Here is a 20700-nt window from a genome sequence, read left to right as displayed (position 1 = left end):
TGTTAGAACAGGCTGCCCAGGGAAGTGGTGGAGTCACCATCCCCGGAGGTATTTAAAAGGACTGTAGATGTGGTGCTTAGGGACATGGTTTAGTGGTGGGCTTGGCAGTGTTAGGTTAACAGTTGGACTCTATCTTAAAGGTCTTTTCCAACTTAAATGAATCTGTGATTGATGAGAGTGCATTCTGCCCCATCATCCAGGTCATTAATGAAGTTGTTAAACAGGATTCAGCCCAGTATTGACCCCGCTAACACTCCAGCTGTATACTCCCTAGTATATGACCTCCCTTAGTTCTCCATGTGGAAGGCTAGTCCCTATTGAGATGAGGTCTTGAATCTCATAGCAGTAAGTCTTCCCCTGTTGTTTAAACGGGTGTTTGTCTCAACTTGGTTTGGAACTTCCACCAAATGTCAGGACTGAAACGCTTCAGTGCCAGGTCATGCTTGTCCATCTAGCTCACTTTTCATCGTTTTATCTGGTTCCCTTGACAGAATTTGGCACATAGAGTCTAATAATACTCTTGATAAGAAAACTGAGTAATATGGACTTTATTGGATTATTTTAAACAACTAGTAATTGGCTTAATGAGAGACAGATGCCTGGAATCTTTGTATTGTCTTGTAAGGGAAATATTTATATAGAGACTCAAATTTTAAAAAGTTTTGTTTTATGGAGGGATGCAGAGAATAAAGGCATCTGCTGCTATTCAGAGCTTTTACAATGTTGGCTTGCCTCAATTAATCTAGCTTGAGTGCAGTGTTCTAATGAAAGGAAATGTAGAATAAAAATGTAGAGCTGCAATGTGTATAAAGCTCTTGAAATGTCCATGGAGAGCTGATAAATTGCTGTATTTTGCTTAGTTTATGCAAAAAAGAAAATGAAGAAGCAGATTGCAAAAAACAAAATTATACATCAAGTCATTAAATCTCAATCTTCATTACTGAAGAATTGGTTTGATACTCAGCAAGATCAGAATCGGAACAAAGGAGTAGCTAGGTGTTTGCAGGGGTCCTGCGCATCAGGAAAAAATCCACAGAATAATGTCATGGGTGTGATCTAAGTGCAGAACTATCATTACTCCTTTTCTCTTCTTAAAGCTGTGAATGTAAACAATATTTTGCACTATTTTTTTCTCTGTGACTAACTATTTGTTTGTTAAGTTTCTGATTTCATAATGCATTTTTGTTGCATGAGCTTTGTATCTTTTCAGTTAGTTCCCTTACTCCATAAACAACTCACCTTTGTGCCCTCACCATATTGTCCTTTAGAAAAAAAGACTGTCCTGTTTAACAATTACACTTTTCTTCCCTTTTTTTGCCAGAGTCTGTTTTCTGTGAATATTACATTTGATTTGTTATTTTGCTAAACTGTGCTGTTACCTGTACATAGCAAGTATAAAACTCTACCGAATTATGAGTAGAAGAGACATCCTTGTTGCACATCTGCCCAGTAAGCAACTGATGGCATTCAATTTGCCATCTCCATCATTATTGCTACAGACCGATTTTTTTTTCTGTTAGTTAGTCTAATACTTATTTCACTTGCAGAGTATATTCTCTGAATGTATGCTGTGTAAGTGATAAATAAGAAGGAAGAAGAGACATTTGCACTGGGACATTCAAAGATCTCCATTGTATTGCACAAGGTCAATACAAGTTTAGAAGACTTCTCAAACCTCTTTGAAAGTTTTTCTCAGGCATTGGGAATATACTAGCTGATTACATGGAAATAGAGTTGGACAATCCAAATGTCTATTGATAAGGTCCTGTGGATACATGCTGTAGTGAAACTGATGTCACTTGTGTATATGTTTATACTTTTCCATTGACGAAATAGTAGTACCACGTATCTGATGTTAGATTAATGATGCAGAAGTGGTCCTCAAGGGACAGTGTTCAGGGACAGCAGTGCCTTTTGCCCCTCCCTGATTGTTAACCTGGAGTGCTTCCACTTCACTCTATCCATTAGCTGAGTCTGGGTCATTTGAGTAGCCTGTGATCCCATGTATTATATATTTGCGTAAACTGTCTGGTTTTAAGCCTGGTTGATAAATTGCTGCAGGGTTACCTCCCTTGGAATTAGAAAGTGCTGTATATACATTTCTAACATCAAAATAGGACAATTCAGGTTGGTGAGCTGCTGCTATTCATTAGTGCACCTAACCAGACACTCTTTGTACTAACAAGTAGTCTTGGGGCTGTATTGAAGCGCTGCTGTCTGTCAGTGTACAGAGAGGATGCTAAAAATGATTATGTTAACAATTGCCAGCAACACTTGTCATCATTGTCAATCCCATTACTACTGGTACTATTTTTATGCTGATTATCTTTATATGCTCTTAAATACTCTGTATTGTTTCTCAGAGAGGTGTGGAAACGTCTAGGACCAACACCAATTTTTTTCAAGTTTTTACCCACCCACTCCTTTCCAGTGAGTGTGTAGTTGTCCAAAGGGAAAATGACTGGCGAAGGGAAGTGAGAGCCTGCAGAGGGGTGTCTGAAAAAAGGATACATAACTTTAAAAAGCCGGAGCCAGGAGTTTTGAATAGTAAAGTAGCAGGAGCTCCCTTCACTGTGGAAGCACTTAGCAGCTCTACTATGTCCCATTACCTCTCTCCTCTGAGCAGAACAGCATTGCAAATGATAGGCACAGGGACTGGATGCCAGCCAAGACAAGTAGGAAGTAGTCATGTAGGTTTAGATAGAAGGAGATCTTTTTCTTCAGAACAAGGAAAATCCTGTGCTAAAGGTCAAGCCTAGAGGAATGAATAATTGTCTTTATATATGCTAGCAAATAGTGGATTTGCAAACAAGCAAAGCAGACATTGAGGCACCAAAGTTTGCTGCAAAGATCAAAAAATGTAATGAACCAGCACAATGAAGTGCTATCCTTTTTTTGAAAGGGCACTGCAAGTAGACCCTTATCTATTTTAGCCTACCCTACTACTCCTACTTCCCTTGAAAAGTCCTATCTTATCCATTGGGAAAAAGAACAGTGTGCAAAATATTTGTGTTCCATCTGTGCACACCAGTGTACCCTGGCTTTTATCTTGTAGTTTAATATGATGTCAGTGTCCCCCTGTAGCAGAATTAAAATCTTATTATGTGAGCTTTGTTTTTTTCTTATCTTCTATCCAAACTATATTAACTAGAGCGGCCTAGATACACTCATGAAAACCCTTGAGGCTCACTTAGTGAGGAAAATCTGAGGGGTGGTTTATCACTTCTGAAAGGTTAGATCAGCTGTGTGTACATTACAACTTGGATCAAGATAGGAGAGGTTTTATTCACTTTTCAAATTCAACATTTGTTTGCTTTTGTTTCGTTTCTCCACATGCTGTTTTCTGTTGCTTCAGGGAATTTTATTATGTTCAAGGTTTTTCCAAATTGTGTGGTTCTAAGTCAGAAACAGCTTGTCTTTACAGGGGATTTGAAGATGTTATCAGGTTTTCTACGCTTGGATCAACTAATGTAAAGAGTCAGGCAGTTCTTGTGAATTCTGAGCTCAGCGCACTGTCTCAATTACAATGATTTATTCAGCTAAAATCAGGCAAAAATATTACTGGATTAGCTACAAATGTGTCAGAAATCACCTTTCTTATTGGCATATGTGTCCACCACTTCAATGATACAGAATCATAGAATCATGTTTAGGTTGGAAAAGACCTTTAAGATCATCAAGTCAACCATAAAGCTAACACTGTCAAGTCCACCACTAAACCGTGTCCCTAAGCACCACATCTACATGTCTTTTAAATACCTCCAGGGATGATGACTCAACCACTTCCCTGGGAAGCCTGTTCCAGTGCTTGAAAACACTTTCGATGAAGAAATTTTTCCTAATGACCAATCTAAACCTCCCCTGGTGCAACCTGAGGCCATTCCCTCTTCTCCTGTCACTTGGGAGAACAGACCAACCCCCACCTGGCTACAACCTCCTCTCAGGTAGTTATAGAGAGCAATCAGGTCTCCCCTCAGCCTCCTCTTCTCCAGGCTGAACACCCCCAGTTCCCTCAGGCACTCCTTATAACACTTGTTCTCCAAGCCCTTCACCAGCTTCATTGCCCTTCTCTGGACACACTCCCACACCTCAGTGTCCTTCTTGCAGTGAGGGGCCCAAAACTGCACACAGAATTCGAGGTGCGGCCTCACCAGTGCTGGCTACAGGGGATGATCATCTCCCGACTGCTGCTGGCCACGCTATTGCTGATACAGGCCAGGATGCTGTTGGCCTTCTTGGCCACCTGGGCACACTGCTGGCTCATGTTCAACCGGCTGCCGACCAGCACCCCCAGGTCCTTTTCTGCCGGGCAACTTTCCAGCCACTCATCCCCCAGCCTGTAGCACTGCATGAGGTTGTTGTGCCCCAAGGGCAGGACCTGGCACTTGGCCTTGTTGAACCTCATGCAACTGGCCTTGCCCCATCGATCCAGCCTGTGCAGATCCCTCTGCAGAGCCTCCCTGCCCTCCAGCAGATCAACACTCCAGCCCTACTTGGTGTCATCTGCAGACTTACTGAGGGAGCACTTGATCACCTCATCCAGATCATTGATAAAAACATTAGACAGAACTGGCCCCAGCACTGAGCCCTGGGGAACACCACTTGTGACTGGCTCCCAACTGGATTGAACTCCATTCACCACCACTCTTTGGGCCTGGCCATCCAGCCAGTTTTTACCCAGCAAGGACTACGCCCATCCAAGCCATGAGCAGCCAGTTTCTCCTGGAGAATTGTTTGGGAAATGGTGTCAAAGGCTTTACTAAAGTCTAGGTAGACAACATCCACAGCCTTTCCCTCATCCACTGCAAGGGTCATCTTGTCATAGGAGGAGATGTGGTTAGCCAAGCAGGACCTGCCTTTCATAACCCCATCCTGACTGGACCTGATCACCTGGTTGTCCTGTACGAGCCACATGATGGCACTCAAGACGATCTGCTCCATAGCCTTCCCTGGCACTGAGGTCAGACTGACAGGTCTGTAGCTCCCCAGATCCTCCTTCTGGCCATTCTTGTGGATGGGCATCACATTTGCTAACCTCCGGTCAACTGGGACCTCCCCAGTTATCCAGGACTGCTGGTAAATGATGGAAAGTAGCTTGGCGAGCGCTTCCGACAGCTCCCTCAGTACCCTTGGGTGGATCCCATCTGTCCCACAGACTTGTGTGTGTCTAAGTGGTGTAGCAGGTCTCTAACCATTGCCCCTTGGGTTCTGGGGGCTTCTTTCTGCTCCACATCGCTTTCTTCCAGCTGAGGGGGCTGGGTACCCAGAGAACAACTGGTCTTACTGTTAAAGACTGAGGCAAAGGCGGCGTTAAGTGCTTCAGCCTTTTCCTCATCCTTTGTCGTTATCTTCCCCCCCCCCCCCGCCATCCAAGAAAGGATGGAGATTCTCCTTAGCCCGCCTTTTGTTGCTAGTGTATTTATAGAAACATAGTTGGTTTTTATGGCAGTAGTCAGATTAAGTTCTAGTTGGGTGTTGGCCTTTCTAATTTTCTCCCTGCATAACCTCATGACATCCTTGTAGTCTCCTGAGCTGCCTGCCCCTTCTCCCAAAGGTCATAAACTCTCCTTTTTTTCCTGAGTTCCAGCCAAAGCTCTCTGTTCAGCCAGGCCAGTCTTCCTCGCTGGCTTGTCTTTTCAGCACTTGGGGACAGCCTGCTCCTGCGCCTTTGGGGTTTCCTCCTTGAAGAATGTCCAGCCTTCCTGGACTCCTTTGCCCTTTAGGGATGCCTCCCAAGGGACTTTGTCAGCCAGTCTCCTAAACAGGCCAAAGTCTGCTGTTGATCGCCTTTTGTTAGAAATAATCTTCAGCAAGCAGAAGTGCACAGATATTAAACAAATAGTACCTCTGCAAACAGTGTGATTGGTCAGAGTAGTGTCCTGGCCTACAGTGTCAATCAAATCACAGAAAGTGAGTATTTTGCCATGGAAAGTAAGTATTACCCACTTACTTCAGAAGGAGTTTCTTGGAATCCTTAAGCCTTGTTTTGTGCATTGCATAGCATATGTAGGCAATGACTGGGGTCACTCTCATCAATCACTACATAAAACATGAGTGAACAGAAAATTATAATGACTACAACACAAAGCTTACTACTTCAGTTAAAGGCACACTATTGTTTTTCCTCTGATGACTAAACAAGTTTTTGTGTCTTCTTCTTCCCCCTCTTTCTCTTTCTTTTTCTTTCTCAGTTTTCATTTTCATTTCTTTTTTCTTTTTTTCATTTTTCTCTTCTCTTGTTATATTTTAAACCGATTGCAAACTCTTCTCTTTACTATAGGAAGAAAAAAATCTGTAGTTCTTGCCTGCATTTTTCATAGCATATTGTATCTTTATGGTCTGCTTTAATAACATTTCATAGGCTCTTTGAAACCATTCCCTGGGGCAAGCTTTTATTATTTGTAAAGTAAATCAAATACCATAGTGCTAAACTTTAGGAGGAAAAATGGACTAGACTTGGGAGAAATATTCAAATCTTCTATTAGTTTTTTGAATTAAAATTTAAAGTGCACAAAAAGATCCCAAATAATATTCTCAAAGCTCTAAGGTACCTAAAAACACTTTGTAGAATCCATCTGCCTGCTGACATTGAGTTAACAGAGAAAATCTAGGAGTGATGTACTAAGTCCTATTGTGGAAGGAATGCTTTGCTTGACAGAAAGGCACTTGGAAAAGAGTTTCTTGATTAAAAAGTGGAAACAAAAAACAAGAAGAGACAAACCCACAGTTTTCCAGATTCTAATACAGTAGCAATGCACAGGCATACAGATATCCTTATGTAAACGTAAGTAACTCCAAACAGAGCGAAAGGAAATGAGAAGCAGAGTTGCAGCCATGGAGGGAGGAGGAGTTGGAGGAAACTGCTACTAGGTAAAACAGGATGTCATTTCCTTTCTTCTGCAAAGCTTACTTGACAGGAATTCTCAAGGAGTCTTAGCAAATAGTGCAGATCTGTGATGCAAAAAAATCGAAGCCTGTGGCACCATTAACAGCAATATTGCAACTTGCTCAGTCTGGAAGTTCTAGGGGTCTGTGATTGTGGCTGCTTGTAAAACAAATGCAACAAAAGAGCACCAGAAGTTGCCACTGTGACATCGGAAGGAGGAGGGATTACACTGGTAATTTGGCAGCCAATGGCTGCTTTGGATACCTTATCTTCTAATACGTGAAAGTGAGGTAAGTTTTCAAAGATGAGGGCAAAAGAGGCACATTATCATCATTAAGAATAAGAATGTTAACTTTCCTGAATTAAGTCATAGTTAGATGGTTGTAATGGTACCTTGGATACCTGCATTAGCCCAGAGTTGATGTCTCTGCCTTTACCCAATGCCTTAAGATACCTCTCCTTTTTGGCCTTGTTGAAACCATGTCGTAGTGATCAGGCTGAGTATTTTCCTTCTGTCCAAGTCATTTGTTGTGTTTATGTGTTACCCTTCTGAGCATGGTATAAAAAAGTTAACTTAGAATTTATCTGAAAACCCTTACCTACACATTCAGTGCACTGTGTGTAACCTTGAGTCCTGCCTCTTTTGTGTAAATACCTATGTCTTGGTAAGCAGAAATTCTCATTAAGAAATAAATAACTCCACACCATCTTTTACTCATGTCGTGTGCAATTAGCACGTGTAATTACATCCTTTGGAACAATGTAGGGAGGAAGCAAAGGGGTAGGAGAGTTACCGACTAATTAAGCAGATAATTTTGTTCACAAAAGGATGGATAGTGCCTATGTGGTGATCAATGTCTTTCTGTATTTCCCCAGAAGAGGTTTCCTATCAAAGCACAGCAGTTGTTGATACTCAGTGTTTGTTCACTTTATGTTTATAGACATTACAGTCATGAGTGTTGCTCAAGTTCACTGTCTTCTTCAAAATGTACAAGGTATGATAGTTGTGAACAAAACTTTTAATTACATATTGTGTTAAAAATAAGTGGAGAAGGAATAGGGAGATATGAAAATCCCACATGCTGTACATGAAAATTATTCATTAAGTCCTCCAAAAGCAGGAAATCTGTTTTCATAAGAGGAAATAAGCACTGCTTGAGACCAACTTTAATATTTTTTACAAAAATTTACAAAGTTAAAAATAATATATCCTGCATGTTAGTTACAGTGCAAGTGTGCATATTGTACCCAGAGGGTCCTTTCTATTAAAAAAGGATCATGAAGTCCCATCAACATACTATATTTTTCTTCTGGAGATAAATCAGGAAGATTAATGAGGTTAAGTTATTGCTATCTAGTATGCCAGGGAATAAGTTTCTAAATTAGAATTTTAATTGTATGTTCTATTGCAGTCCTTCAACTAATTCACATTTCACCATATTTCTAAAATCTTTCCTTATACGGAAGTCTTAAAGAATTTTAAAGGAATGAAAGTAATGGAGTTTTTAAAACTTAAGTAGGTGAAATGGAAATGGCTTTGAAAGCCTGTAGAAACTAGGTTATCTATCAAATTTTTAGACCACTCTGCAAAATCCGTAAAGATTTCTGTTCCTGATGTTGCATCTTACAAGTGAACTTCAGATGTGGCAGTGCTAGATACCAAGATAAGAAATTACATCAACAAATTTCATAAATAGGTTGGTTTAAAAAATACATGGAAAGTAATTCTTCATTAGTTATAGAAATACTCCGTGACACTCTCTTTCGCAGTATTGTCATGGTTTAAAACCAAATGACAATTGATCATAGAAGACTAAATGTACTCAGCTACCGAAATATTTCGTTCACAGATAGATGCTATTTTACAAATTGCACGACTTCCCCGTTCTGCAGGAGAGGGTACATGGTCCAGGAGAGAAGTTGGGTGGGTCTGCCAGCCGTGTCGTGTGTGCTGCTACAGTGTCTCTCAGGGGCCCTCCTCCTGTGTCCTCTGGGTTCTCTCCCCAAGCAATCTGAGACACTTGTCAGATATAGGACTGGATAGAAAAGAATACCTCGTTCATTATTATCTTGTTCAAATGCACTTGGCGCCTGAAAACTGCCTTTCGCCATGGCTGGCACTCAGAATCTGCTGTTCCCAAAGGTGTGCAACACCTTCACAACTTTCACAGTGACGGACAAGTCACCATCACTTAAGTTACTTCTCTGTTCTTCTAAGTGAGGTACTCCCTTATCCTATAGTGATTAAATTTTGTGTGCATTTACTAACACTGTTTTCAGCTAGAGCTAACTCGTGCTAACTGCTACAAGCATCTACGAGTGTCATTAAATATACCACACCAAAGCAGTTCAATCATTTTAGTATATTTTCATCATGCAGCTGTAGCTTGGCTAGACTGGCCAGCTGTCCAGGGAGTACCAAAGCCTATGACTTTAAAAATACAAATGTATTAGAAAATACACTAATTGAAAGCATCTTGCCACTGAAAAATGAGCACACCAATACAATGACAGATTTAGTACCAGATTTTGTTTTACCAAGTGGTTTTAGTCCTTTCTTTTGGAATCTGAATGTTAAGTTGTTCTGCACTTAGTCAGTGGAGGAGGTCAACAGTTCCCCTTCCATTTCAACATTTAATGTAGGCAGTGACAATGAAGTTTAATGTCTCAAAAGACCAGAAGGACTTCTGCTTTTCTACTCTTCTTCTCTTGTGTAATGTAAACTAACCTAAATGCACCTGAGAAGGAGAAGGCTCTATTTCCTACCTCTAGCTATGCAAGCCTTTATGAATGGATGCTGCTTCCCCCCGCCCCCCTTCAAGGAGGCACAACCATGTAAAGGAGCATCAGGAACGATATTAGAGAGTTGCTGTATGTTGGACTGTAACAGTGTATCTGCTTTAAGACTGGTCTGCACCTTTTATCTCACACTCAGAAAATGTAGTGTAAACTATCAGCCTAATTTTTCCAGAAAATTCCAAACAGAACGAGGGAGCTTTAGCATAACATCAATCTATTCTATTTGCAACAGTCGTTATTGGGGTTTTTTTCTTCCATGTTGAGACCTAGGTTACAGTAACACACTGGTAACTGCTTTATAACTGCTGAAGGCAGTTTACATTGATCAGATAGATTTCCACATTGGCTCTTGCAACAGACAGTTTTCAAGGGCAGGCATAGTAAAATGGGTTTTTTGTAATTCCGTTATTTTAAAACTGGACATAATTCTCAGTGATTGAAGCTGACAAAGAAGAAAAAGCTGATGGTGAATATATTCTCTAGTGGCCCACTGTCATCCACAAATGCATTCAGTGACCAAAGCAATGATGGAAGTATGAAGAGCTGCTTGCATACAGTGGGTTGCCATCAGTGAAATCATTTACCACTGCTCACAAACGCTTGGGGTGATTTATTACTTGCAGGTGATGCATTTTCAATGATAAAATCTTTCCTCAAAGTGACTAGAAGATTAAAAATGTTGTTTTGTAGCTTGGACCTCTCTGCAGATTTCTTTAATGTAACTATCAGTGACTTCCTTCTTAATGCCTTTACAGTATACATAGTTCATTCAACAAACTGCATGTGATTATTTCAATTTTCTGTTTAAAAAGAGTTAATGTTTTTAAGTAACAAGAAAATACTCACATGCCAGATATTTTGCAGATTCTGAATACTGAAAAGCCAATGAACTGACAGATTTACTGTACTCATAAATCTTGCACTGTTCATTAAATGAGCCTGAAGGTCCTTGTCCTCCAAACATTTATGGGTTTGCTTAAAATAAAATGTGTATTTACTAGGGTTTGTAAATACAAAGAAGAGTCTAATGCAACGCTAGAATCTTAACGCAGAGTTTAATGGATGAATTTTTTTCCATCTATTATCTCCACGTAAAAAGTGGACACAGCAGTAGTAAAGGGTGATATATTGAGGTAAGACTAGCGATGTATCTTCACTATGCAATTCAGAGCATTTTAGGCATCTAATTTAGCTGCAACTGAAAGGACCTATGGTAGAAAGGTAAGTTTCCTCTACGGCTAATTGGGTTTAGACGAGGACCTCCGTTAGGACTACAGTTGCTGTCTGGTCTGGCCTGAAGTAGACAGTATGAGTAACTCAGCATATAGCTTAAAAACAAATCCAGAGGCATTTGTAACTGAATAGGTCAAAGTACTCATTTTGCCAAAGTACATCTTAATCTGGTTATCTAGAAATAGCAATGGAAAAGTGGACATTATCAGTGGAGGAACTTAGGGTCAATTGGGAAAATCAGACATGATAACGAGTCATACATTTAAAAAAACAAATCCAGAGATCAAACTTAAGATTTGTTACATATGCATTTCTTTGTACCTGTGAATAATATTCTTGCTTATTAAGTAGGCAGAGCAAGATTTATGACGTCCTTAACTTCTCATTTCTTTGCTTGTAAGAGCTTGCGTTTTGTAAATGACATCGTAGGAGACTACACTGTGGTCACCTAGCAACTGTGAAGTATTTTTTGAAAAAGTTGCTGCTTGGCTTTAGGTTAATAAAAATAGAAATTGCACTCAACACGTTACATTTGTAGATCTTAAAGCGCTCACAAAGATGCATTATTTTTACTGTCCTTAATTGGAAGCATGAAAATCTAGGATGGAAAGTGTGTTGCCAAAAATTACAATCAACAGACCCACAAATTATTTCCTGAAGACACACCCTATTCTCCACGTTCCAGCCTCTTCAAATTGTATTTTATATAGGTCCCTTCCAATATTTTCTGGTCTTATGAATTTTAAATGAGGAAAGGGAATAATTTTAAAAATCTGTATTTGCAATTATTATCTCCCCCTCTCATTTGAGATACTGCAGTTATTTTCTAGTCTGAGGGTCACAGTGAATTAGTCCTTGGCAAATATTTAATTTTTGATGGAAACCACTGCAGCATTGAGTTAAAGCAAGCAAAACGATCATTCTAAGATGACTCTGCTGCTGCATCACTGGCCAGTTCTCGTGTTGCATATACAGCAGTTCTGTGTAATTCAGGTTTTTTTCAAAAACTGTTTTATCCTGATTATTGAAATATTTTCTAATAACGGAATGACAATTGACACTGCATACTGAAATATCTGCTGTAACAACAGCTGGCTTGAAAAGTGTTTCATTTTTCGAGTAGATAGTGGAGGCTGGGTGGCCAAGGTTTTGTGTGACTTGAGTTAAAGAAATACTTATTTTAAATGATTTGGGAAATGTCGTACACTCATTTTCGCTTCTCCATTGCCCTTGCCAGACATTTGGTGGAATGAAGCTGTTTGGGGGCATATTTCTTCCTAATAGTCCACATTTTTAGGAAACTTTTAAGGATGAATTAGAATGAATGGCCACTAAGATAATGTGTGGGCTGCTGTGCAGCAGTCTCCCTGGAGAGATGTCAGGAAACACATTAAAAAAAATGCTGTAATGAAACGTATCTTTCTCACAAGTAAGAAAGATCTTGACAGGTCATCTGTTAGGAGGTTTCTGCTCTGTTCTTGACTTGTGGGACAAATGGGATTTCTCCTTATAACTCATTGTGGATTATCATTCTGTTGAGGTTTGTGTAATGGCAGCACATGGGGAATTTAGGAAATGACACTCCAGCTGTCTTTTACAATAACTGTTTCTTTTTATGCTTTTGCACTGTAATACCTCTTCCTTCAAATTATCTTTTCTGTACACTTCTCACTGAAATACCCATGTGTGTCCCAAAGTGAATTAAAAAGAAAAATGGATCTGCATAAATTACATTATTTTCCCTATGTGATAGGTTTTATTTCATTCACTAATTTATTGATAAAAACCCAAAGAAAAATATATATCTGGAGTTCCTTTTCTATAAAATACTTTTAATAAAGAAAGTGAAGTCAATGTGCAGTAGCTGGAAACGTAAATCTGTCTCCTGGTTTTCGTTATTGTGTAAGGTTTGATATATATGTATTCTAAAGAATAGAATTATCTCTGTTGCAGATATATTATTAGGAGATATTTTATCTGTAAGGCTCATTAAGCTTATCATTGTTTTCAGAAGTTCCGAACAGGTGGGCGAAATTGAACCCGTACATTAGCAGATGAGAAGCAGACAAGCTGCCCAAACGAGTACATTGCCTATTGTATATCTTCCGTGAATTCAATACTGTGCAAATCTTTCCCAGTTGTCTCCAGAGATTTACTCTAACTGATTGGTTTAAAACAACTTTTAAAAAGTTCATTAGTGCAACAGAGAGGAGCAAGAAGTCCCTAGGAGTATATTTGGGTCCTCCATATTTCAAGCTGTAGGCTTGGAAGCTGTATCAGCAGGACTCTTTCTCTGTAACAGCACGTGTAACACTTAGTGAATTAAACCCAAAACCACTTGCTGGGTAAAGTCTTATGGATCAATTCTGTGAACTAGTCTCTAGCAGGACTGTAAGAAAACTAAAATTCTCTGTAATCTGTCTAGCTGCCTGAAACACAAAATCCTGAGGAAGATACCAGGTCAAGTTTTAGATCGGATGAATGATCAGTTTGTTCTGCCTTTGGAGCTTTGTTACAGAACATTTCCATCTCTGTTTGGTCTGTAACTGTGTTTAATTGTTCATCATCGGGTGTTGTCTGAGACTAAGTGTGAACTTTGCAAGAAATTGGGACCTAGGTCTTTGCCCATGGAGAGCAATTCCTTATGCAGTTCAGTCTGCCTTATTACAGAAGTATTTTCCATCCAGCCTGAGTTGAGAGTGCTCTGGAGTGGGAGGGTTTGCTTGCTTTAGATGCCGTTGGCAGATACATAATGAGATAATGATTGGCGCCTTTTTGGCAAACAGCCACAAAGCTGTAAATTATCTTAAGATTTACAGGGTTCCACTTTTCTTTCCTGGCAGCAATCTGCATTTCTCAGAGCTGTACCCAATGATGGTATGCAATGATTAAGGAGAAACTTACTCATATTAGTGGGTTTTAATAATTTCAATTTACAAACTTTTAAAATTTTCTAAGGAAGTGTGGAGAGATGAAGGACAAACAAATCAAAGACTTTTGACAAGGCTTCTGTTATTATTTACAATCTTTTTAGAAATAATCCATGTATTCCTGGGCATTTCCATATCATAAGTGGGAAACCAGCACTCTAATGAACTTACTAAAAGAAAACTCATTTTAGACGCTGAATGTCCATGTGTTCCATTGACTTCAGCAAGAGATCAAGGGTTTATTTTGACTTTTATGCTTTTTACTAATGGAAGTCATTAGGATTTGAACAACAATGCATTTCAAGTATGGGGGCAAAGGACACTAATGGTAGTCCATATAACAAGCATTATCTATTTTAAACCACTCAGAATATGTTGAGGTCAGCAAGAGATACAAACTTCCCAAGGTTTTCCCTGTTTATTTGGAGACTTAGCCATTTTTGGTTTCTGTTACCAGAAAAGTAAATCATGTATCTTCATGTCCCTCTTGAATCAAAATATTTACTGACCATTCTAGTAAAAAAATAGAAACATGAGTTAAGACCGGCCATCGTCCTGATAGTTCACTGGCTTGTTTGGCAACTAAATATTTTTAACGAAGATTAATATTTCAATACAAAATGGTAGAATGCATCTACATTATATAGCTTACAGATACAGTCTGTAAATTAAGAAATTCTGCAAATGCCCTCTTAGACCGCAGAATGCACAGGACAGATAGGACATAACAACTTGCTTGCTTTTGGCAGCTTCTGTGTTTTATTAATGTAAAAAAAATATTTTTAGCACCTTCAACTTTTTTTATTTACATTAAATTTATTAACTGCAGCACAGAGGTTGGGTGAATATTAGATTATATCTTTCACAAAATCACATTATTTTTATTCTCTGACAAAATAATCATCTTAATGGTATCATAAATTGTGTTTAAAAAAAAAGACACCTGCATGGTAGTTGAATCCAAATTTTTTTAAATGCCTATATATGTTTAGATCCATGAGGTCATCTGCCAAGAAGTAACTGAAACTTGCGGATATGTCAAAAATAAAACGTGTTAGTACAGTGTGTAATTCTGCAGTCAAATACTGGAGCAACTCCAACATTGATGATGAAGCTCCTTCAGCTTCATGTGTGTATAAGAACTATGTGGAGAATCTGGCTAGCACAGATGAAGGACTCCTAGTGTTGCAAGCATGGAACTTTGGCAAGGTTTAATAGCACTTCACGTGCAAATAGTTCTTGCTGTTACAAAGATAATCTCATGTCAAGTTTTAGATAACATCTAGACCTATGCATAAATACCGTTTAAACAGGAGACTTGTATTTTTGCTCAGCAAAAGAAACAGTTAAATGACACTTCAACAACAATACCCACAAGTACTGTTTGCCTTTCTCCTTGGCTTATCCGTAAGTTAACTGCATGCTTTTCTTAATGTCACTTTCTTTCCTTTTTTAGAGTTTCTTTGAAGGACAGTCTGCACCGTGGGATTCAGCTAAGAAAGATGAGAACAGAATGAAAAATAGATATGGGAATATCATTGCATGTAAGTGTTGACAACATAATTGTGCACTGTGTTAACTTCTCTTCAGAACTGGATAGGAATGACCACCAACCTCGTGCTCACATCAGCCTTATATTACTCTTTTCTAATTAAGAAGATAAGAGTGAGAGAAGATGTTCCTTTTTTTTTTTTTTTTTTTGAGAAAACTGTCAGACTTAATGCATTTTCTCAACTACCCTTCTGTATACCTTCCATCCTGTAATCAACGTTTGGCTGATGGAGAATGACACCGTTAACCAGTACTCAGCTCTAACAGCTCCCAGACTGCTCCTGGCAGCAGTCATAGCATGTCAGAAGTTTTGTAAGCATGAAAATGATCGATGGCCTTTATGGAGGGATCGTTTAATGATACTGCTGGAGTTTAGGAATTGTATCTAACACTAGGTACATGGGACAGCATAGAAAAATAAACAGTGGTGATTGTCCAAACATTTGGAGGACCTATGGAAGGAGTATGTATGCTTATTTGCACTCCCTAACTTTAGCACCTAATCTAGGTGCTTGTCCAGGCGCAGATCTACCTAGGTTTCCTCATCAGTGAACCATGTGGACTTGCCAGAGAGGACATCTCTTCTAAAGAAATGATTGAGAAATAGAGCCCATTTGAATGCTTCTGAATCACCACCTCGGGAGGTCATCTCTGCAGTGCTTGCATTACGAGTCTAGAGAGACCAACTCCTGACTTAGTGACCTGCAGTGGTCACTAGGTTAGGTGGTTTGAATAGGCCCTTATATCACTGTGGCCCAGCTGGGCTGAGACAGTCTACAAAGAGAAAACAGCTCTGAAACTTGCTGCAGAAGGAGAACCCACAGGAAGTGCTTGTGGAGGCAGAGGCAGGTTAAGCAGGAGATGCTATCTGCCACATCATTTTGAATGGACATGACGGTATTGCTGTGTATTTTGGATGTATACTGTGCTACTTACTGAAAAAGGAAATGGAATCTTCTAGGGAAATGTGAACATAATGATAGTCTGGAGCGTATGCAAAAGATTATGTTAGCTAGGTGTGGTTTTTGCTTGTTTCCCTCCAAGCAGTCTTTAATGCATAATGAACTTGTTATTGTGTGTGAATGTAGCAATACATTATATTACTATTGTCATTTAAGTAAAAATACTGAAGGATAAATAAGAATACCAAAAAGTTTTTATGTTTATCCTTCTTTTGTGAAATTTTGTTTCCAGTCCAGGCCTATGACAATAGATCTTCTCTTTTAGTCAGGTTTAGTGTTGTCAGTCCACTCTTTAATGTCATGTTAGGTGTCTCCTTGCACTTTGACACTTTTTGGTTGAAGGAAATAGAAGACTACTAGTGCTACATGTCTGATGTAATGAAGGGATGAGTAGCCAAGGGAAAACAAGTAAAAGATATTAGATACACAAATCAATGGCAATTACAAGCAATACTGAAGGCTTTCTGAGAGGGCAAATATAACTCAAGATCATTTAGATCTCAATTCAATTTTAATGTCCTCAGTGTTTAGCAAAGGGAAAGAGTTGGATGGACTCTTCTTATCAGTAACACTTCCTATTTATGTGTCTATGAAAACACAGATAACGCAAGTTAGAATTAAAATCCATTAGAGTTAAGGCAGTATCTTAAAAGAGAGCCTGAAACTGCCCACAGTTTGTCATCTGTTAAACATATGTCTGCAAATGGGGTAGTTAACTGTTTAATTATTTTATGTGTTTTTCTGCTGATCACTTGTTTTGGAGTCTGAGAGTACAGTTTTAGCAGACCACTTTTGAAAATTTGTCCCAGACAGTTGTGTGAAGTTTTTGCTTTAGCTGAAAACCATTCTACTAAATTGCCCTTTTATGCTATGTTTAAAGATTTAAAAATAAGATGGTTCAGCTGCCACTGACTATGGGTACATGATCATAATGAAATGTATATTTTTTTCTGTAAAGCTTTTAATGTAATTTTTTTCCATCCATTTATCCTCTTTGTTTAAATTTTCCCCAAGATACTACTGTTACATTATTGCTTATAGATATTATTGTTCTCGGAGGGAACTAAAACAATAGCACCAAGTGGCCAGCATTGCAGGAGCTTGTCAAAATGGCAATATGGTTTACATTACCCAAGTGATGTATGTTTAATTGTCTGCAAGCGTGCCCTACCCACTGTATGAAAGTGGCTACAGCTTGTGAGCCACCGTATTGACAAGCTGAATCATGATCACTGTCCAGTCACAAAAAACGTGCTCCTTCTTTACTGAACACAAAACGCTTTGTGTTTTCTCATTAGGAACTAAAACCGGCATGAATCTGCTAAATTAATCTTTTCCTACCTAAGAAAAATTCTGTTTCTGCTGTAATTGTGTAGGGTTATGTATGGATTTTGGTAAAATCTATTAGTTTTTCCTCAGGAGAGGTCTTGAGGTAATTTCAGAGTGGGAAGGGTTCTGTATTTATTTTTACCTAACTCAATATTGACTAAATGAGAAGAGAATATTGATCACAGCTTTTAAAAGCAGCTAAACATTTTAGGTGAGACATTTATAAAAGGCTTGATTTGCAAAGAATCAGCAAGGCACATCCCAAGAAAGGGTCATTGGCTTGGCATGCTAATGAACCATTTACTCCAGGGGCTTGTTAGAGATCACAGTCTGCAGGCCGGCATATACATGTTGTAGGTAACATGAGGGCAGCAAGAATAACATGCTTATATTCGTTGTCTGTTACCATTTTCTACAAAGACAAATGGATTCTAACATAATTAATTTTGAAAGCTTAAGTGATCAGTGCAAAGTTAAGTTTGATCTCCTAATAAAAGGGTATCAAAATAACAATGAGCTGGAAAAGACACTATTTAAAAGCTGAGAAAATTGTCAAGAGCAGCTGAAGTATAAAGGAAAAAAAGTACCTTAAAAATCAGTTAACCTAGAGGCTATTTAAGAATCAACATACGTGTTGGAAAAATATATGTCTTACCTCATAGGTGTAAACCTACTTGCCATAAGCACAGACATAGACACAGTAACATTTCTTTTTGTTGACTAAAGAACTTCTTTAAATTAAAAAGTGTCGCTGTACGGTAAGGAGTTAACTGGCGTTTTCGAAGCAATTAAAAAAGGGAGCCACTCCAACTCCACTGCAAATAAATGGGTATTGAACAGTCCATTACCTCCAGAATTCCCAGAAACTTAGCTGAGAATGCAGTACTAGAAAGGATGCATTTGAGAAGAAAAAACGGCAAAACAACAATGTGAAGATACAGGTATGAAGTTAACTTCTGTAGTTTTGCCCCGTCCGAAGCAAGAATTATTGCAAGGAAAGAATGGAATAAGTAAAGAAAATAGCAAAGTAACAGGAAGGGTAAAGAAAACATACCACTGCGTATCACTCAATTGTATAAATCAGTCTAAAACAAGTAACAGGAAGTTATATTTTTAAGATGTTCCTTAGTGGGAAATTAAGCTTGTTTTGCCCAGTGTGGAACTTTGTGTGCAAGTCATCAAAGACAGGATTCAGTTGCCTAAACATAGACATGTAGTGCCGTTTCAGGTGACCTAGGACATCTGTGCAGGACCAACAAGTGTGACACAGTACACATGAGAGAGTGGCAGCTGAAGGCTGGGTAGTGTATCCTGGGGTATATAAAATGGCATGAGATGCTTGTGCTTAGACAGCGGAATCCTACCCTAAGTAATTCAAGAAATACAAAAGTGGAGATATTTAATAGCCTGAGTTGTCCGGGTGGCAATGCTTTTAAGGCAACGATGCAGGAAATCATGAAAATGTGCATGAGGACATACCATGAGTCCAAGCAAGCTTGACTTCTGGAGTCTGCTGACTTCGGCAGAAGTTGGGTCAGGTCCCAAAACTGTAAAAGCAGCAGCCATGTCTGGAGCTTAGAAAGTTCCTAATTTAGTATCTTTCTTAAGTAAGGTAGATTTTTGGAATTAAGGGCCTGTGAGTCAAACCTCTGTTCTGAAGAAACTGATTAAATAGCTTAATTAAGCAGCAAATAGCACAGCACTTGGATAAGCACAGCTTGGTAGGGTCAGACCAGCATGGGTTATGTAATGGAGAGTCACATCTCTACAAATTTGTAGTCTTGGAGGAGTGAATAAAGAGACTGAAAAGGCTGACCTGATGAACATAATTGAGTATTCCAACATGTTTGGAAGAACTCATTTTTGAAGACTGTTGGGTGAAATAGTCACAAGAAAATAGCAAAATAGGAGCTGTGTGGAACCTAAAGCTGGAATTCTAATCCATTCTGATTTGCTATATTTCGTTTAAAACTGTACTCTTTTCTCTCTCCTAAGGGAATCCCAGGGAAGCAAATGACGCTCTGAAATCTCTAGTCCCTGGGACTTGGAGCATAAAAGAGGATGAAATAAAGAATTTACCTCTTCCTTTCCTACTCAGCTATTTGAAAATCTCTTGACTTCTAATTCTAAAACATAGTTATTTTAAGAACCACTTGCCCTCTCCTTCCTCTCCTATAATATTATGGGGCCAATATTATGCTACTTAGGATGAAATTGGGGTTTTAAGCCACTTCGTGTTCTCTCATTCATTTAGGATTTTTAAAGCTGAAAAAAAATAGCTATTCAGAACATCGGTGGCAAAATTCAGATGCTCTAATGCTTGTTTACGTTTACAACAAAGTAATGACAGTCATGAAGGTCTGTCATCAGCTGCAAGTAATATTAGCTCAGCTAGCAAGCAGCATTCAAACACAATAATACACAGGTATCTAATTAGCAAGAGTAACTTGTAAACAAAGCAGCAGTAAAGTGGCTATTTACCATCTCTCCATCCTTGAGATCATTCCCTTGAATTGTTTTATCAACAACTTGTGCGGCATTCTGGAAAAGCCATTGTTTAGGTTGCTTTTGAACCAAGAGAATCAAGACAAGCATATGAAGTCTCAAAGAAGAAAAAGCCCTGCCAGCATACAGAGATTCTTTTGGAGGGCAGATCTAGCCTCTAGCACTTCTTAATCACTGCTCTGTATCATAAAGAAAATGAGGCAGCTGACAAGATACAAATTCATGCCATGGTGTTTTGGATTGGAATTTGGAAAATAGGATTGGAAGTGTTTGCACATTCCTGGATAGATATAGGCGGCCACAGTGGAGTAAAATTCAGTAACAAAGCCATTATCTGACTGCTTGAGTTTTGTCATTACTTTATTTTGCTTTCTCCCTTACTGAAAACATAATGAGTTTTCTTCAGAAACTGTGAGGTGGGGTATGTCTTGTAGAATGACTTCAGCTTGTTTTTGAGTACTAGCAGAAGCAATTTCTAAATTACTTAATCTTTGACAACTTAATG

General features: G+C 38.9%; 1 protein-coding gene across 1 annotated transcript in view; it reads left to right on the top strand.

The window, feature by feature from the left end:
• PTPRM (protein tyrosine phosphatase receptor type M) overlaps positions 1–20700 on the top strand; it is a 475520-nt gene that overhangs the window by 400169 nt on the left and 54651 nt on the right. The window contains exon 21 of the mRNA XM_086472548.1: positions 15305–15392. Coding sequence (XP_086328674.1) covers positions 15305–15392 — 88 coding nt within the window. The remainder of the gene's footprint in view (positions 1–15304; positions 15393–20700) is intronic.

Source organism: Leptosomus discolor, chromosome 13 (genome assembly GCF_034619465.1).
Source record: "Leptosomus discolor isolate bLepDis1 chromosome 13, bLepDis1.hap2, whole genome shotgun sequence".
In the NCBI taxonomy this organism is placed as follows: Eukaryota; Metazoa; Chordata; class Aves; order Leptosomiformes; family Leptosomidae; genus Leptosomus; species Leptosomus discolor.
This window is presented reverse-complemented; position numbering and strand designations above follow the sequence as displayed.